This window comes from Betta splendens, chromosome 3 (assembly GCF_900634795.4).
Source record: "Betta splendens chromosome 3, fBetSpl5.4, whole genome shotgun sequence".
Taxonomy (NCBI): Eukaryota; Metazoa; Chordata; class Actinopteri; order Anabantiformes; family Osphronemidae; genus Betta; species Betta splendens.
Window position 1 is genome coordinate 14,214,745 of NC_040883.2, and position 19,036 is coordinate 14,233,780.

Consider the following 19,036-nt stretch of genomic DNA (forward strand, 5'->3'; position numbering starts at 1 on the left):
CGTGGTTAGGCTCTTGAATGAGGTTTAAAAATTTAAAACCCAAGCACTGCACATTGTACACGCAAATATTTGTATTACACAAGTATGGCAATGCTGACATGTGCGTGGCGCACATGAGGTTAAAGTAATTTGTGACCATATTTGCATATTGTACAGTAGATGCAATGTCTAAGTGCAGTATCTACAGCCTGTTATAGCAAAATGTCAGTTAAAACATTCCTAGATTGGGGTTCTGTTATTATAGGGTCATAGCCCAGGACTGGGTTCTGTTATATGAATGATATTATGCCTTGCTTCATAATGCTATGCCGTTGTTCAGTAATATTCTACAGGATGCCCTTGAATGAGTTACTCTCAGAATAATATTAGCTGATTATGTGAATGGAGTCTTTGCTCTAACTGTCGCTCTGTATCCACCTTCTGTAGATGTTCTCTCCACCTGTGAACGGAGGCAAAAACAGACCCACTACCCTCGGAAGCAGCCAGTTCAGCACACCAGGTAGGATCGGATCCGGCCGAACTGTTTCAATAAATGCTCTTAATATGGAGCCAGGCTCTCCCTCCCTGCATGACCCATAGTCCTGCACACCAAAAATCAACTGTTTACTGACTTGTGTCCTTGTTTAAAAAGGGTTTGGGTCTATTTCTAAGTGGAGGCTGAAGGAAAGGGGTCTTAGTTTTCAATCTCCTCTGTGTGACGCTTGTGCGCGCTGTTCACATCTGGTGCGTCTGAAACATGAGCTCTCCACCTGGAATTGTAGTGCAGTGTTGAAATAAAGCCTTGAGAGCAAAGTATGGTGTATGTCACGGACACATGAATGTTTTTGTAAGCCTAATTACCGTTACAGTGTTGAATTTGTTTTACATGTTAGTCATGTTTTATTCTACTGTCAGGTAGATAAATAAGGTATAAATCAGGCACGTTGTGACTGTTTTGATCGGGGGGTGTTCTTAAGTTTCAGTGAAACAGTACAGTATGTTCTGATTGGGGACTAATAGAGTTGTGTGAGAATAATTTTGAATAATTTGAAGCAAAGGCAGAGCTGGAGCTGCTGTGAACTCCAGTGTCCTTTAATGAGGTTGTGAAATTATCATTTTTTTGCTCAGGTAGCAGTTTGGTGGCTGCTTCGTCCCGCTGATAGCCCTCACAGACACACACTAATTGTCTTTTGCAGATATTATCGATCGTCTTTTCCACTCTTGTTGTTGAACAAGTTTGTGGGTGGTGTGGCTGCGATAACGTAAGTTCAGATTACCCGCTTCTGGATGGCTTCCTGGCTTTACACGCCGCAGGACATTAATCCCCAGCGCGTCTATTGTCTGATGTGCTACTAGAGAAAGTCAACAATCAAGCATTATGTTTTCTGAAAGCATGTGTTGTGTGTGTCCACAAAGCCTCGTTGTTTTCCAGTTATCTGTGAAGCGAAAGACACACATTTAGTGGAAATGAAACAACAGGCGACGAAACAAGAACAGAGCTGTCACACATGAGCTATAGTTGTGAGAGGGTGAATTTCAGAAAAACCTAATCATTCAAGGGAAGCAAGTGGTGCGTGGAGGTTTTTATCAAAGTTCCGTCCTCCTGGTGCGGCTCCAACAAGGATGGACACGCTGGTGTTTAGACAGCCTTGTTTTCATTGTTTGAAAGGTGCTTTATAAAAGTGTGGACACCATGTTAAATGCAGGGGCTTTTTTATGTGTGCCTGTGTATTTTCTAATTGCTGTTAGTCTTGTGTCATATCGGAAACACACTGATGATACAGAATGAAACCAGGGATTTTTTTGAGGGCTCATTGATTTAAAAAAGTGCAGGTTCCTTTTTATGAAATAGCCTCAAATGCATGCTTACTGTATACCACTGTATGCCACTGCTATATGGGCTTCATATTGTAGTGTAGTATGATGTGGACATCGTATGGACAGACACTTGCCCTCTGTGACTTCCAGAATAGACCAGCATCAGCAGAGGCCTTTTTGTTTGGAACAGAAAAGAATCAGAGATGGCTGAATTGTGCAGCCCCAGCTTATTGTCACGGCTGTGTGTTGTCTGATAGAACAGCTTTGTCCTTTCAGAACATAATAAAATCTAAATATAAGCTGCATCCTGTACCATGTCCAACTAAACGTATAAAAAATAAATATAACACTATACATAATACACATAATACACAGTAGTGGGCTATTTTGTCTGCTATATTAAATTGCAGACAAGGTAAAATCATGTTATTGCAGTGATTCAGCCCAAACACATCTGCACTGGCTTTGGCTTTTTGTTTTCTGGACATTTCAGTTTCTAATGTCTAAATGTTTGGAAAATGGACATTTAGATCTTACTTATAATCCTGTTTTTACAATTTTTGCAACTGATCTTTATAGAGGGACACAAAAACAAGAGTTACTTTATTTTTCACAGGTATCCACAAACTCTGTAGTTCATTTCAGGAGGCTAAATTTAGATTTAGATGCTTCTTCATGCAAATACTTGGTGGCTGCTGATTCTTTACTTATCTACGGATACATTTAACTGCCTTGCCTTACCTTAAAGTGTATAGCGGGTAATTCCCTCCACTTCTCAGCCTACAGCATGTGCTCCTGTGTCTCTGATCCTCAAGGTGGAGGAAGAAGCACCTACATAAGTGATTGTGAACATAAGGCAGAGTCTGCAGACACAAGTGTGAAAATTGCAGGGAATGAGAGTTTGGATTATTGCATCTCAGCTGGGTATAGCCACATAATTGAGGTAGAGCGGGACCAGCAAGACCCTTCAAAAGTGTGCCAGAGAAAGATGGATTGGAAAATATAACCAAAGTGGCTCTAAGAGAGACTCATCATTTCTCCCCTCCAGCTGTGTTGATGATGCAAATTTGATGAGGCCAGGTAGTCAGTGCAGCAGGGCAGTGGTAGGCTGCTGTTAAATGGGCTATTTTCATTTAGTGGTAGGGAGTGGGTTTGTTTGCTGTGACCAGCTACAAATGTGTTTGGTTTGCAAGTCATTCGGAACAAAACTGAAAAATATTGTTACTTCTGAGTTTTATAGAGTCAGATGACTGCTGTTTGAGTTTGGTGGAAAAGTAATGACCTGTATCGTTCAGCCGATCTGAACAGGAACCATGACGATGTTTAGGTGAATGCAGTTAAAATGCATTGACACATCTTGGTGTTATGTGGTTCTTTAATGGAACAGGTCCTTTTGCTGTATGTTTCATAGATAACTGTCCTTGTTAGTATTTTTCTTACCTGATGTGACTTGACTCTTTCTATGTAAGAGGGACGTTGCCTGTGGGAACGTGGGAATTCAGAACTTGTTTCTGCATATTGCTCTAAATGATGGAGTGTTAGTGTAATTTGGACATGCACCCTTCCACCCTGTGAAAACTGTTTAGTTCTTCCCAGTCTAGTTTTTACTTCATGTTCATTATTTGTATACATGCACTTGAAGCAGCTTTAGTTTTTACCATTAGTACAGTTCATTTATACAAGCAGCCATTATGCCACACGGTCTCAAAAGCTTTCTGCAAGTCAACAACACAGGGATTTGTTTACAGAGTGTGACTGTGGTCTGTTGCGAGACATGGTGGCATAAACATGAAATGATTTAGGTGTAATAGGCGTATAAGCTGCTCCTGACTTTGCACGTAGGAGTAATTCATGTATTGTAGGTTTTAGGTTAACTGGCTTTTAAATATTTAGATATTTCTTTGTAGGTATTTTTTTCTTGTTCCTTCCCAGACCAGATGCTTTACTTTAAGAAAAAAACTCCTCTAAATTGGTTTTAATAGATTCCTCATTTAGGCTCTTTTCACAGATGGACATAATCTTTTTGTATGAACATATTCAAAGATGTTAAAGAGTCTCTTAATGTTACTGGCTGTGAAATTGTAGAAAGACAAACTGAAATGTGTCCTGTTTTCCTCATTTGAGTGTTTGCAATTCTTCATCTTTGTTGCATGATCTTACATCAGGAGAATTCCATTCAAGCTTGTAAAAGCTTTGTGCAATAAAGGGCCCTAGTTTTTCCATTGGATGGGTTTCTACTGAATTGGGGACTTGGGGAGGGTGCAGCTGTTTATGAGTGACAGTCAATTGTGATAGCCAGCATCTGTGCTCACTCTTTCTTCACTATGTTCTCACTACAGGTCCACAGGAAATGTATACTGTAATGGTAGTTCCCAGACAAACTGTATTTGTCTTTAAGGCCACACACACTGAATATGGAGATTGTTGGAGGAAGGTAAAGCAAATGTCACACATTTCATTTATGACTATGCACTTGACCTAAGAGACCTTTCTTTGTATTAGAGGTTATCTCATTCTCATCCAACAGAATTCCTATTGTAACAGTGAACAAGTTGCTGTGAGCGCAACTTCAATGAGTAGATCTCTAAGCTCTGCAGGGTCTCAACATGTCAACAGTCACTAGTCCAAATAATGCCAAAAATATATTCACTCCCAGCCTTCCAACATCCTTTAAGTTGTCAGGTCACTTATATCATTTAAATTTCACTAATTTAGTTTAGTTATTTGGTATTTTTAACAGCAGCTTGAAGTCTGTTTTCCTAAATTCTAAAACAGTTTATTCTGTTGCAGAGGTGTTGTTTTTTGTCATTGTTAGGCTCTTTACACCTACTAATTATGTTCCTTGTGAAAATAAATCTACGTTGATTGTCACTGCTTTGCCATATGAGATGAGGATGTCTCTTCTATTTCTTGCAACATTCTGTACACATTTGACTTGACAGTAAAGCCACCTAATTAATTATTCTTACATTTCAGTCCGTCCTTTTTTTTTAAGTGTCTTGTGCCAGTGCGTAATCTTATTGTGTTGGCTTTCTGCAAGCAGAAGAGAAGAGACCCTTGAGCCTTGGTAAGAGATGGTAATCAGACGAGATGGCAGCCAGGGGTCCAGAGAGAAAACACTGGCCATTGTTAGTGTGTAAAAGCCCTCAGACGGACTACAATGTTTCACACAAAGAAATGTGGGCCCATGTGCTATGAGTAACGCACGCTCAAGTCCAGTTAGTAACACAACTACCACAGTAACGTGTGTCAATGATAACTTGGCCCAATGATTTTTGCCAATACATAACTGAAGAAGCCTGAAGAAGAGGAAATGATTCTACTGCGTGTTAGCAGCAAAGCACCATGTTAGTTATGAAGAAACACATGTATATCTCTGCTCAGTGAAGCATGGCTTCTGGCTAGAGAAATGTCACCCACTTTCTGTTTAAGCATATAATTAGATTTACCACAAGAGAAATTACTAAGGAGGAATTCATTACAAGGCGACAGTTAAAATTTAAATGACGGTATATGACAGAATTATCATCTAAGATATAAGTACTTGTTCAGCATCTCAAAATCACATTTTCCTTATTTTCATACATGAAATAATCAATAATCTGCATGAACCACAGTTAAATTAATAGCTGTATCTTTATGTTGCTGCTTTTTAGTTGTGTGAACGAAAGCACTAAAAATCCCATTAATTTTCATCTTTAATTATAGATTTGTTTCTTCCTTTGCGTTGTCTACTTCTGCTTTCATAGAAAACGTATGTTTCACTTATGTAAAATCTGCTACATGAATGTTCTGCCCTGCCTTGGTGCTAGGACTGAATATTATCTGCAAAGTAAAAAACACATGTAATTTATTGAAAAGTTTTATTGGCTGCTAGCTATATTATTATTTTTCTGAGCACACACTTTCTGCAAATCAGGTTTTTTGTTAAAGTTGAAAATGAACAAATGGCATTATTACATTTTACTGAGACAGATGGAATTACAACAGGAACAATCAATAACTCAGAGAATGTTGATGCTTTACTGGCTCTGCAATCCCGTTTGTTTATGAGGACTTTGGTGGTTACTGCAACACAATATTGTCTCAAGCAGCAAGAACAACCGAGGCATCAAATGTTTTATATGACTATATCACATAAATTAGATTGTAAAGATCAGATATTATATTTTTCAACATATGGCAAATGGTGTAGCTTTGCAGTTTACTTGGCATTGTTGATCTTGTTTATCTGTTTGGCTTTTGAAAAAAACTGACGTTTTTCTTTTGTCTAAAAATGACTTTTATCCACTTTTGGCGCTCAGCTGCGTGGCCTGGCATACATCAGTGCCAGGCTTAGTTGAAAGGTGCTTTTTGGTATTTCAGGAAGCTGTCACAGCTGTTTCTGGTCACTTTTTGTATTTGTTTGCAAACACAGAGACATAGAAATATAGAAAGGTTATTATAATTATTCCACATCTCAGGAGACATAGAAACACTGACTAGACTGTGGATTAGGAACATTGGGTACGATGCATTAGATTAATGCTTTCAGCAGTGCAGTAATGCTTTTCAGGTTCTGCATTAATATGCTTTGAAACATGATCAACTTTTTTTTCAGTGAACACTTTTGCCTTCACTAACTAGCACGTCTCCCTTTTGAAATCATAACTTAAATTAATATTTCTGGTAACGGTTAATCAGCCCTGCTCATCCACTATGAGGGGTTTTAGCCCATTGCTTATTACAAAGCATTTCCAACTCTGGGATGTTTGTTGGCTTTTTTGCCTGCTGGAGGTCGTTCATAGCATATGTGTGTAGGACTTTGGTCAGGACAGGAACTAGATTTCCCATTGTTTAACAGTGCTGTGGTATATCAGTTTATGTGTTAGAGATTGAAAACAGTAGCAAGACAAAAGTAGCAAATAGGGAACAATTGAGGAGCCCATCAGAAGCACTTGTTCAGGTGTTGTCATTGTTGTGTTCACCACAGGGAAACAATACAGGAAAGACATGTTGACGGAGACGTGACCACAGGCAGCTACTGTGCATCTCTTTGAAACACTGTAGTGTAAACAGAATAGAGACACAATAACTGGGACGCTGCATAAACACGTGTATTATGATATAATACCTTCATTGTTTTGCATGTTCACAAGTTCCTTATTGTGTCTGTTTGGGGGACGTGGATAAAGTTCAGCGTACGGTGACCTCTGTGACTAATCTTGACTTGCTGACTGAGTTGTGCATTGCTCTCTCTGACAGGTTTGGATGAGCGGACCACTCAAGCATCTTGGGCCCCAGGTGGCGAGTCCAGTCCTTCCTATGAGTCCTCCCGGGTAAGATGACCCACACCTCAAGATGTCTGAATAGCCTTTCTGCTCCACAGCACATCGTTTAACACTCATTACATCAAAGTGAAAGATTCAGTGTTTTGTTTTATCACTTCTGTTGTATGTTTGTTTAACACCTGTTAAAGAAACAGTGAATGAATAACTATTTACTGATAGGTACTGAAGGGGAATACCTTTAATCTAAAGGGATATTACACAGGCTGCAGAGGAATCTATTCAGTGGAATCTGACATTACTGTACCATTGACCTTTCTTTACTACTACTTTCAGATCAGTAAAACTATTACATATTTTATTATATTGCATTTGTGGTTACCTGAAGACCTGAGGACGCTTGAATTTACTGTTGAGCATCTGATTTATTATTGGTCTAACTTTTGGTTATGCAATGTAAAATATGAAGTAGTAACTTGAGGTGATAAAGCGAGTAACTTGTTTACTTGTATTATATTTAGTTTAGTGTAGTTTGGAAAAATAGGAAGAGAAATAAGTCATGTAGCAGCGAGGATGTTGCAACAGACAGAAGTTGTTCTAACAAACTGTATACCATTTGCTAAGTTATAACATGATTACATCAATATTAACACATATTAATGACATAAATATGTTTGTAATACCAAGGTGGTTAGAAGCAACCTCACATCACACTTTCATTCGGTTTGATACGTCTTTGTATTTTAGCATTTTGTGGTTTACACAGATTTATGCAAAGGAAGAACAATCATTTTAAAACACAAAGCACCGACATTTTCACTTCAGGTATGTATAGTGCCTGTATGAAACTGTGCACACATAAAGAGCATCTGTATTGTTTTGTTGAACTGAGAACATCTCAGTGTTTGTGTGAGGAAGTGTGAACAGCTCTACCCTCTGTTTGTTTGCCCCTCACACGTTGGTTGTTCTAGATGCCCTGTATGAATTTCATTTAATGTCAATCTCCTGTCACTTTCTATTAGAATTCAGTTAAATGTCAGAGCCACTCTGGCTGCGTTACCTTGTTTATTTCTCTGTGCCCTTCCCGAATGAACATCTACAGGCTATGGTAACATAGGCAGCTTGATTTGAATTATAAGACGGAGACGCTCGAGATATCTTTGCTCCAGGTGCATATAAATGAGTGTTTCTGACATTGCAAGACACATCATCAGCCAGCAGACATCTGTTTGCACCTACACAAGGCATGCAAACAAACACTCACATACACGAACACACAGCTGCATACACATTGGGTTTGGATACAGATTTCATTCATCAAGTGTTATCCTATGTGATATTCTTTTGAAATAAGTGACATTTACCCTGAATCTAAAATTCATTATATAATATTAAAATATTTGAGGGGATTATTTTTTCTGAAACTATTGTTAGTTAATTATTTATTTTATTTGGTATTTATACCGAATATGTTTTCAAGTATGTTGGAAATGAAGTGTAATATTAATTTGTTTGAAAGACACATATAGTTGAATGACAAATTAATTAATTTGGTAACTACAATATAGATACAATTGATAAAACATTATGACACGCTTGTGTAGATAAGACAAACACACCAGATGATTTTATCATCTGCATGTAAGTGGGTTCTCTAACAACAACGGAGAAACGCTGCCATGTATTGACTTTACTTTGTTTCATTTACTGTTGCCTTGTCTCTGTGTCTACTGGGGGATTTCTGTTAAAGTTAAAAGCTTTGGATAAAAGTTAACATTCCTGTTGAGTCTGAACAGTCAAGTGATGATATTTAAAGTTAGAATCAGTCCAGTATGTTTAATTCTCATGTCTGTGATGACTAACCTAGTGAAACGATTTCCTCATCCGTGTACTCCCTGCAGCTATATATCAGTTTCCTGAACCACCTCTTCTGTAAGTCCCAGTCATCTTAAGCTTTCACTTTGACACTTCAGAGATACGATTTCTCGTAAATACATTTTCAAGAACTAATTAATGGGCTTTTATTGTTTTCCAGTTTTATGCTGTTATGGTATTTTTAATTCCCATCTTTTTATTATTTTGAGGAGCGAGTGTAAAACTGTGTTGCACTGCAAAACAAACCTCTGGACACAATATGTTGAATGACCAGCTTCATTCCATTACGTCTCAGAACAGGAATGAAATAACTGATTCAAAAATAGAGCTGTCTTTTGAACTTCCTCCGTTTATGCTGGACACGCAGTCTGCTGAGGACTCTCTGAAGAAACCCTCAGTGCTTTATCTTTCAGTCTGTTACAAAGGGAATTCAGTCTTGTCCCTGAGCTTGTTTGAGCTGCTGCACTACGGGTGTGTGATCAGTCGACTGTGAACAGTCCCGAGCCCTGCCGTGGTGACCTTGGCTCCCAGCCAGCCGCTGTATCCTGGGCAGCTGTGGCTGAAGGCTGGCGGTCTGACAGTCAGGGCTGTACCCACCACCACTGCACGACAACCCCCATTCCCCCAGTGCCCTGCCCCGACTTGATACTCAACCCCACATGCATCCATCATGACCATATCATCACTTCCCAAGCTGCCACATGCAGCCGCACGCTCACCTGGGACGAAGCACGCAGGCTGGAAGAGATGACTTTTTAAACGGTGTGGCGAGTGATTGGGGAACGAGGCGTGAGCTGTGGCTCGCATGCTGCCACTGTGATCTGACAATTATTTAGCCTGTAGCGCTAACGTGGCCCCGTGGCAACGATGACAGCATGTGTTAGTGTCTCCGATAGATGTAGGCCACCGGTGTTTGGGAATGATGAGGGATCTGTGATTGATGATCTAACAATCCCTAAGAAGGAAGCAGAGTGTGGTCGCACACACACAAACACATGTTGATCTATCTTGCTTTTCTCTGCGAGGACCCTTATTCACATCTGGTAAAACATTCCCGAGGTCCTTACCCTAAACTTAACACCCTTTACTCTGCCCATTCACGACTGGTCTAATGTCCCATCATTCTATGCATCCCATCATTCATGCAAGGCATTTTGTGATGCTGGGTTACTGGCAGCTATGTAAAACAAACGCTGGGCTAGTTTACTGTGCTTTTAGAGGACAGGGTCAGTAACGTAACCCTTAACCCTGTGAGACTTCACCATTATCTGCTTGCTTCTGTTTTTGACCTTCAGACAGAACCAGCTCAACCTTTTCTGATTTTTACTACTGATCACGCTAAGCTAAGTACAGGCAGTATGCTCGTGCATGGGCAGCATTGGAGCGTTACAAATCTGCTCATCTAATTTAAAGCCTGGCTATTGTTTCAGGTGCGTAGTGTGAGGCTTTGTTTTGCTACTGTAAACACATACGTGTGTGTGTGTGTGTGTGTGTGTGTGTGTGTGTGTGTGTGTGTGTGTGTGTGTGTGTGTGTGTGTGTGTGTGTGTGTGTGTGTGTGTGTGTGTGTTCTCACAGGGCCGTTGTTGTTATTGAGTCGGTTCATGGTGTGATTAACAGTGTATACAGGCTGGCAGGAACACAATAGGGAATCTCTGAGGATTCCCTCGACACAGCACACTACTCCACTGCCTTTGAAATTACTCCATCACCATCCACTCACAGAAAAAAAGATAGATAATAAGATTTACTTTTACTGTATCTTGAATGCAAAGGGTATGAGTTGGTGAAAATAAATCTGTAGACATTCAAGCCCACCGCCTTCTCAGTCCAACTGGAGGGAGTGAATGTAGTTTGGGGAGATGTGTTCGACTAGAGCACAGGAGGATTTTCACAGGGCTTGGGATTAGCACTGTAACAGAGTATCTTTTATTACATGGGACCCCGACTTTTCAAAAAGCCACACTGTGACCGATATTTAGACCTAAGCCCCCTGAAGCTGATAACTGTCATGAAAAGGTAGCGTTAAGCTGCAGGAGAAAAAGGCAATTTTTTTAAGCTGCAGGTACCTGGAAATGATGTGGAATTGCATCTCACTGTCTCTTCCTCTTCTGTTAAACAACACAGTCCACGTGCATGAAATAGTGTTTTAACCTGTTACCACGTAGATACATAGAAAAGTGAAACAGAAATATAGAATTTTTAAGACTGATGAATTTAACACTAAAGTATTATGAAAGAATGTGACTTTATTGATGTCTTACTTGGACTTGTACAAATACTCCTTAACAACACTTTTATTTTGCTTGAGCCTGTTTTTAAAAATAATGACGCAAGTTTTGCATCACTTGACATCCTTAAGGATGTCAAGTGATGCAAAACAGCACCCAGTTAGTAAACTTGCCCAATAATGTGCTTAATTTTCTGATCTCTTCCCTCAGGGTTTTGCAGACAGCCCTCATTACGCCGATCATTTGAGTGACAGTCGATTAGTGTCTCATGAAGGATTGTCCCCGACACCTTTTATGAACTCAAACATAATGGGTAAGTAAGCGATTCTCTACTTCTCACCCCTCACTTGCCCTTTGGTAGTGGAAAGACATCCAGTGAACCTCAGTGTAACAAATGACCTGATTGAGGTTAATGCACATCAGGCATCTGTAGGTAGTGGTAATGAAAAGCTTGCAAGGCTACAGGGCTCCCCCGTTTCCTGCTGCCTTTATTTCCTCCTTTAATCCTCCTCCCCTTCTATGTTTCCCTCTTCCTCCTCCTGCGATGACCCTCCCCCAGGGTGGAAGTCACGCCATCAGTATAGCTTTCCGTCATATGGAGCCGTCTCCTAGACATTAAAACTGCCCTTAGCAGCTTCCACTGGAAGCAGTGCTTTGTGCTTTCTAATGAAATGAATGAATCACTGAAATGCCTGCGATCTTCAGGTTGCAACAACATTCTGTTTCACTGGTAACACTGTTGGTGTCTTGTCTTGTGTGTGTGTGTGTGTGTGTGTGTGTGTGTGTGTGTGTGTGTGTGTGTGTGTGTGTGTGTGTGTGTGTGTGTGTGTGTGTGTGTGTGTGTGTGTGTGTGTGTGTGTGCTTACACATGCTACACAAGACATAATTGGAGCTTTAGCCAAGGGTCATGTGACACTTTATTCTGACACTATGTCCACAGTTTTAGATATGTGGTTCCTGAATGAGTGACATATACCACAGACTTGCTGCATTCAGCTATCTTGCTATAATTGTGTGTTAAGACTTGTTTTTTTATGTAGGTTTGTAGGTTTAGATTTATGGTGTTAGATTTTGGGCATTACAGCTAATCACATTGTAAACACAAATATGTGGATTCATATTATTAGTTTTAATAATCAACCCTAAAAACACCCTCTCCTTCTGTGCATCTTTACATCCACATTTATTTTAGTGATTCTCAAAATGCAATCCTATCGTAATAAAAGCTGTGTGTTATCTTTGGTCTGACATCATGGTTATGTGTAACCACTTGACAGTTTTATGGCTAACTACATCTCAGCTCATTATGTTATGGCCCCAGAGACTGGGTTTCCAGAGAAGCCATTAGTTTACAAATGGGTGCTGCTGGATTGAAACAAATGTTATCTTTCCTGTAATGGATCACAATGGTTACACATGCATTGTATTATCTCCCTACTCTTGAACTGTTTTCGCAATTATGCTTGTGAGCCGCCAAATATGGATTTGATCTGTTGCACAGACATGTCACATTTAGACAGTATGATTGTAAACTTTAAATTGTCTGTCCTTATCTTCGGCTTGGAATTCAAGATAAGTACAATATTATTAAATTGTTTTTCCACATTATCTGGGATTTATGTGGATTTATAGGTTTCTGTATGTATATTGAATTAAGCATGACAGGTTATTTCTCCAGCAAACAGGGAAGCACAAAGCAGTGAAATGTGTGATTTGTGTTTTTGGTTTAACCTTTTTATTCAAAAGTTTTTAATAGCAAATAGATATTAATCTGAAAGGGAAATTTCAGTTTTGCTATAGATAGTATGCAAAAACACTAAACACGGACAAGATAACGTAAAAGAAAGTGCAATAATAATAATATGTATTAGTGCATGTCTTTCTCACAGTGCACAAATAGATTAGCTTATGAAATGGAAAAAATTAAGGCAGAGACAACAACGTCTGAGCAAAATAACCAGTTTACTAAAAGCAATCAACTTTATCTGACAACTTCCCTCAACTTGCACAGTTGTCCAAACCACTGTGATGTGCAGAGAATAAACCCAGTCAGACAGACTGTGTTCCAGGAACTATGGACAATAAATGGCTACAGACATTTAAAACGTACCCTGTGGTGGCCCACGGTCAGCTCTGTGCGTAGGGGCCCTCAGGGCCTCTTATTCTGCCTCTTATTTAATGTATTGTTCCTGGTAGGAAGTGCCCAAATCACAAGACTAATGACGTATTTTCCATGTTTATGTGAATGTGTTTAGTCTAGTCTATCAGCACAGATCTGAGCCATGCTTTGTATTACTAATGCAAATGTAATGAGAAATTTCCTCAGGAACATGCTGATTAAAGTCCTTTCTTTTGCTGCTGCAGTCGAATGCAAGAGTATCAGTCATCATCTTTTCTGAGGCATATTGACCAAATAGCTAAAACATTCAAATAGTTTTTGCGTTTGATTGATAAAGACCGAATGGAAAAACCATAGGATTCATTTTATAAAATTTATTTCCGTTGATCTCATATATTATGATCTCCTTGTACTATAAAAGCAGCAACAGAGCCATAAGGTTAATAGTGCACCTTTTGTCTTATTGTTCTTCAAGTTAATTACACAATTAAAAACCCAAAAAGATTTGCCAGTTTAATTCCAGTCTCAGAGGAGAACTGTAGAGATGAAGAAGAATGGGGGTTTTAGGTGAATGCCGGGGAGCTGCCGACTCCTTAATGATGACACCGTTCTCCCCAGGGGCTCCACATTAAGTCACACTACGGATCAGCTGGTCAGAGCCTCGTGTGTATCTTGGCCCCACCTTCTTCTGCCTCAATCCTCTTACTAACCTGCATGTCATCCCCTCCCTCATACCTAACAGGTGGAAGCCACGTTGCTCGTGCTTACAGAACCGTGCACCGTTTTCAGAGTCCGGCATGTGATGCCACTCATCGCACAAAGAAGCTGTACTCGGTCTGTCCTACAAAGAGATTTGCAGTTACACAATGTGCGGCTCCGCTAGCTTGACAGACAGTATTGATGGACTGACAAATACGTGATCAAATAAGGCTGAAACATTGTCAGAGTTGTCCTTGTAGCACACAGGAGATGGCCCATATCACACGCGCTCCCACTTACTGCAAATACTTGTTAAGTGAGTGATGGTGGCGGGGTAGAGTGTGTAGGAGGCAGGACAGAACATAAAATACACACTGCGGAAACGTTTTGTTTACAGTACATCAAAGCACAGCCAGTGGCATGGCAGAAACGTGGTCAACATCCCCGCTCGCTGTGAATTCTTTATGACCTATCTCACTGTGACCTGCTATGTCACGGGCTTTATCAGACATTTATTTGGACTTTGAATCAGCAGCCCTGCAGAACATGGACGGCTCAGCGGTGTCTGATTCTCTTCATCATGAGCCATACATTTTCAGTACGCGTTGGCCCTCAGTCTACTCCTTCATGTCGATGTTACCTTCACACACATGCCAATCACGCATGCTGCGAATGTTTACATGATTCTTTTCATTTTAGGGTATTTCAGGCTGAATGTTGTATAATTGATGTGATATTCGAGGAAATTCATGTGAAAAGCAAAGAGGAAGTGAGTAAGAGCAAAGAAAGAGCGTCAAGGAAACAAACAAATGTCATATGTAAGGCCAAGTGGAAATTAGTCAGCTAACAGTCATCGGCTATCCATCTCTCTATTCATCTCTCTATCTCTCTATCCATCTCCCTATCCATCTCTATCCATCTATCCATCTCTCTATCTATCTCTCTATCATCTATCTCTCTATCCATCTCTCTATCTATCTCTCTATCTACCTCTCTATCTACCTCTCTATGTACCTCTCTATCCATCTCCCTATCCATCTATCTCTCTATACATCTCTCTATCTATCTACAGTAACCTTTTTTTTGATAAATAGGTTTTAAATGGCAAACTAAAAACATTTGTTGAATTTTGAAGTAAAATAATTTAGGATTGTCTTTTTTTATTGGTGTCTGATTGTCTCTTGTTCCCATGTAGCAGATGACTTCAGACATGATTTACTCAACCATCCTCCCTTCTCTGTGTGTAGCAATGCCTGGCTCATGGTCTTCTGTAGCTCTTGCAGTGGATGGTTTTCTCTCATGCAGTTCTAATTGTTCAGCCACATGGATAGCCAACAGTTCATAGCCCTGACAAGGGATGGTTAGATCTAATTACCTGCTGGGATTTTTTCTTGTGGTGTCAGCTCGATGAGGGTAAGTCAGTGGGGGAGGCTGATTGCAAGCAATCTGGGCAATTACCACAGCCGATGAGCTACAACTGAAAGAGCTGCACTATGCTCCTTTATTTCACGCTGTATTATGTGTGTGTGTGTGTGTGTGTGTGTGTGTGTGTGTGTGTGTGTGTGTGTGTGTGTGTGTGTGTGTGTGTGTGTGTGTGTGTGTGCGTGTGCGTGTGCGTGTGTGTGTGCGTACACTGCTTAATGTTTGCCTTTTTGTCATTATTTACTTAATGAACTGATACTGTTTTCTACTAAATGTAGACAGCGTTTATCAGACTTAACCTCAGATGATGTCGTAAAGTTCTATTTTGCTAATTAGTAAGACATGGTTGAAGTAGCTATTAACAGCTGTTTGTGGTCACAGTTTGTTTGACTTCACTATTATAAAAAAATGTTACATAGAGACCTACAGTATGAGAGCACTTAATTTTATCCCATTTTATCCATTTTTTTACTTTAGTTGCTACCATCACTCCTCATGAATTTATTATTGCATGCTTTCAATAAACATTCTCTACTATTACTTATCAAAGTCATTGATTAATTGATTGTGTTTAATGTGTGTCTTTTTTACAGTGTTACAACCACTCATTGTGTGTTTAAGTGTTTAACTCAATAAAACAATAAAACCTCTTTCTGTACTTTTTCAAGCGTGAAAGAAGGTATGAGAAGGTGTATTGTACAGACTGTAAATCCCCTTCAGGCCATTTTTTTTATTCATGACAAATCAAAGTTTGCTCTCACTGGTACAGGCAGATACATGTTGGCTCCCACAGCATAGCTTTGGTGATGCCACGTGCCTGAGGGTGTGATATCACAGATGCCAAGTTGTAAATTTGTGCTCACGTTTCTCTGGCGTGCTTCATGCATATTACTCATACAGCTTTATCCTTGTGTTAAACATAATCAGCTTAACGCTGTCATCAACACATGCAAACAGTCGCGTGCAGCCTGCTCGCAGCCTGTCGCCGTCCACGTGACCATAATGCGAATCTGACTTTATGGGTGTGATTGATGATTGTGTAGTCGGCTCATTTTGTCTCTGTAGTAACGACCATAAAGATTTCGCCTGCTAGTTAAACTGGTGATGAACAACACAGTTTCCATCAGTAAAGTCTCTCTTTAAATCTAGTTTCAGGAAGTTTATGGATAAATCACAGAATAATTTGTAGCTGTGAAGTTCTGAATATTCTACAGGACTAATGACTTTGGCCTTCATTTGAACTCGTGGTCATTCATGCAGCCATTAGACGCAGACTTTGGTCCTGCGCACGTGCTCTACCATGTGTTAGACATAGTCATGGCAGAGAATGTGTTATCAAGTTCAGCAGGAGAAATCTCCCCAAGGAAATCTGGGTCCTCTAAACGTCACCCTGAGTGCAGTAATCAGCTTTCTTGTCTGGATGACAGTTCAGTGTATTTGAAAGCCGACTGCGTGAGCTAGGAATATTGAACCACGGTGCACCGGGCAGTCTTTGTGCTGGAAAATCATTATCATCCTCCAGTCTCCCCTTTTTTCGTTTCTAATTGCTACTCAAGGCTTCTTGTGATGTGTCAAATCCCACATCACACTGCCATCCCCTGTGTGTTTTTACTGGGGCAGGTGTCATGTGCTAATGCTGTGTCTCAGGGGAGACCCTCCTCAGACCCAGGCTGTGATTGTGGCCAGGTGCAGTTCAGGTGTGTGCTCAGTCTCCTCTGCAGCGTGGGTCACAGGTGCTGCCAGGGCTGCTCCCTCTCCCTGCTCCATCATTCACCACGCACACACACGCACACACATGCACACAGAACACAGCACACAGCAAGCCTTCACAGTAGGAGCGGGACGCGGTCTAAACTACGCCAGTTGTTTTGCGGGAATCGCTTCATCAAAGTGATAGCAGCAGAATGTAAGCGCGCGCGTGTGTGTATCGTATAGATGACAAGAGCAGAGAGCGAAGAAAGGAAGACAAGGAGATGCGGTGCAGTACAGTTTTGTGGATGTAGCAGGTCATTATGCATAGCTGCAGGGTGTGCTTATCTATTACTGCAGTCACTGGAGCATGAAGAGCTGAAGACGAGCTGAAAGGGCGAAAATCCCTTTTCTGCTTTCCCAGTCCGCCTACATCTCCCTGCACACCCCAGCCCTCCCTGCCCCTGTGCTTCCCTCAGCACATCTTGGCCCTGCCCGACCCCTTCCTCGCCTTCCTCGGGCCGTGGCCCCCAGCATGGGACTGGCGAGGCTGCCCAGCTGCGGGGGATCAGCTGTAGTCTGTAAGTGCGGAGGGCTGTCTCTCCAAAGAGGAAAGAGGGGCTGGGGTATGGCCAAGGTGTGATGACATAACGCCTGTCTAGGAAGCAGCTGCAGGGGTCAGAGCGCCATGATAGTGTGTATAATCACTGAGAAGGTGATTTCATGTCGCTTGTTTCAGTCACAAAGAATAGATGCTATATTTACAAGTTGCAAAGGAAAACTTTTTTGCTGAATGCTGCTCAAATCCACATCTATTCTGTTTTGCTCGCTCTTTTGAGTCTCTCTCGTTCCCCGCCCTCCCTTTCTCACATTTCTCTTTTGCCTCATGCTGCCTGAAGCCGGTGCCAAGGAGAACGTTAGGGATTATTTATTAGCTGAAAGGGAAGTGATTCATTCAGAAGAATTGCTGTTGGTAGAACCATCAAAGTCTGGTGAATTTAGTGCTTGATGCCACCAGCCAAAGAAAACTGGACGTATACAACTCTGTGCAACAGTTGTTCATGATTTGAGAGCAGCCTAAATATAAGGATCATAATTTATCCACAAGGACATTTAATACGTAGATTTATGTTTTGCCCTGGTGCAAAGTACAACTTTGAGACAGAAGATTATAATAATATTAATAGATCAGCGACCTTCAAATAAATGAAAGCTCCTCTTTACAGTTATTGAGTTAGTTCACAAAGCAAGACAAGGAGATGTTAGTCGTGCTAGTTTGTGTATGTTTACTACTACAAATTTGATGTTTTATAGTCTGACAGACAGACATGCACAACGATGGTAAAGACTAATTGATGTAACGTGTGTCTAAGCAAGACTGGCAACAGCCGGAGGATTCCTAATTCTACCGTGTTTACAGTTGTGAGCAGTGGAACACTCTGTGCTCCGGCTGATTGTCAACAGGTTGGGAGCTTTGAAAAAATGATTCTGTCATGCTAGTCTTTGTGCAGAAACATCATGAGGCATCCCAGATGTCCACACAATGTACAGTTGAGCTGTATTCACACCTGTGTTTATCTCCAGGAGGATCATAGGATGTTTAACCTTCCTTGAGCGTTACTGTTTTAATGCTGATAGCAACGTTGTCTGACGGTAATGTCGCACCGTCCTCCTCTTGGGCTGTAGTGGGTTTTAATTGGTTAATAAAATGCAGACATTTGTTTCGCCTTTTCTCCCACTTGACAATGTCTGACATTTTCTCCTGCGCTGGCACCGCTCTGAGTGCGCGAAGTGTGGGAAGTGTAGAGCGAAGCGCGGCTCTAGGAGACTTTTTCTTTATTGCCAGGAATATGGGGGTGGGAAGGTTTTTTTATACTGTCATCCCAAAATCCTAAACTCTCTTAAATGACTGTTACAGTTTTTGCCCACATGCAATGTC

The 19,036-nt window shown here is 40.7% G+C and overlaps 1 protein-coding gene across 7 annotated transcripts in view; it reads left to right on the forward strand.

Moving 5' to 3' along the window:
* tcf12 (transcription factor 12) overlaps window positions 1-19,036 on the forward strand; it is a 53,143-nt gene that overhangs the window by 1,246 nt on the left and 32,861 nt on the right. For all 7 annotated transcript variants that reach the window (XM_029143961.3, XM_029143957.3, XM_029143959.3 and 4 more), the window contains 3 exons: window positions 427-499; window positions 7,042-7,115; window positions 11,379-11,481. In XM_029143961.3, the coding sequence (XP_028999794.1) occupies window positions 427-499; window positions 7,042-7,115; window positions 11,379-11,481 (250 nt within the window). The remainder of the gene's footprint in view (window positions 1-426; window positions 500-7,041; window positions 7,116-11,378; window positions 11,482-19,036) is intronic.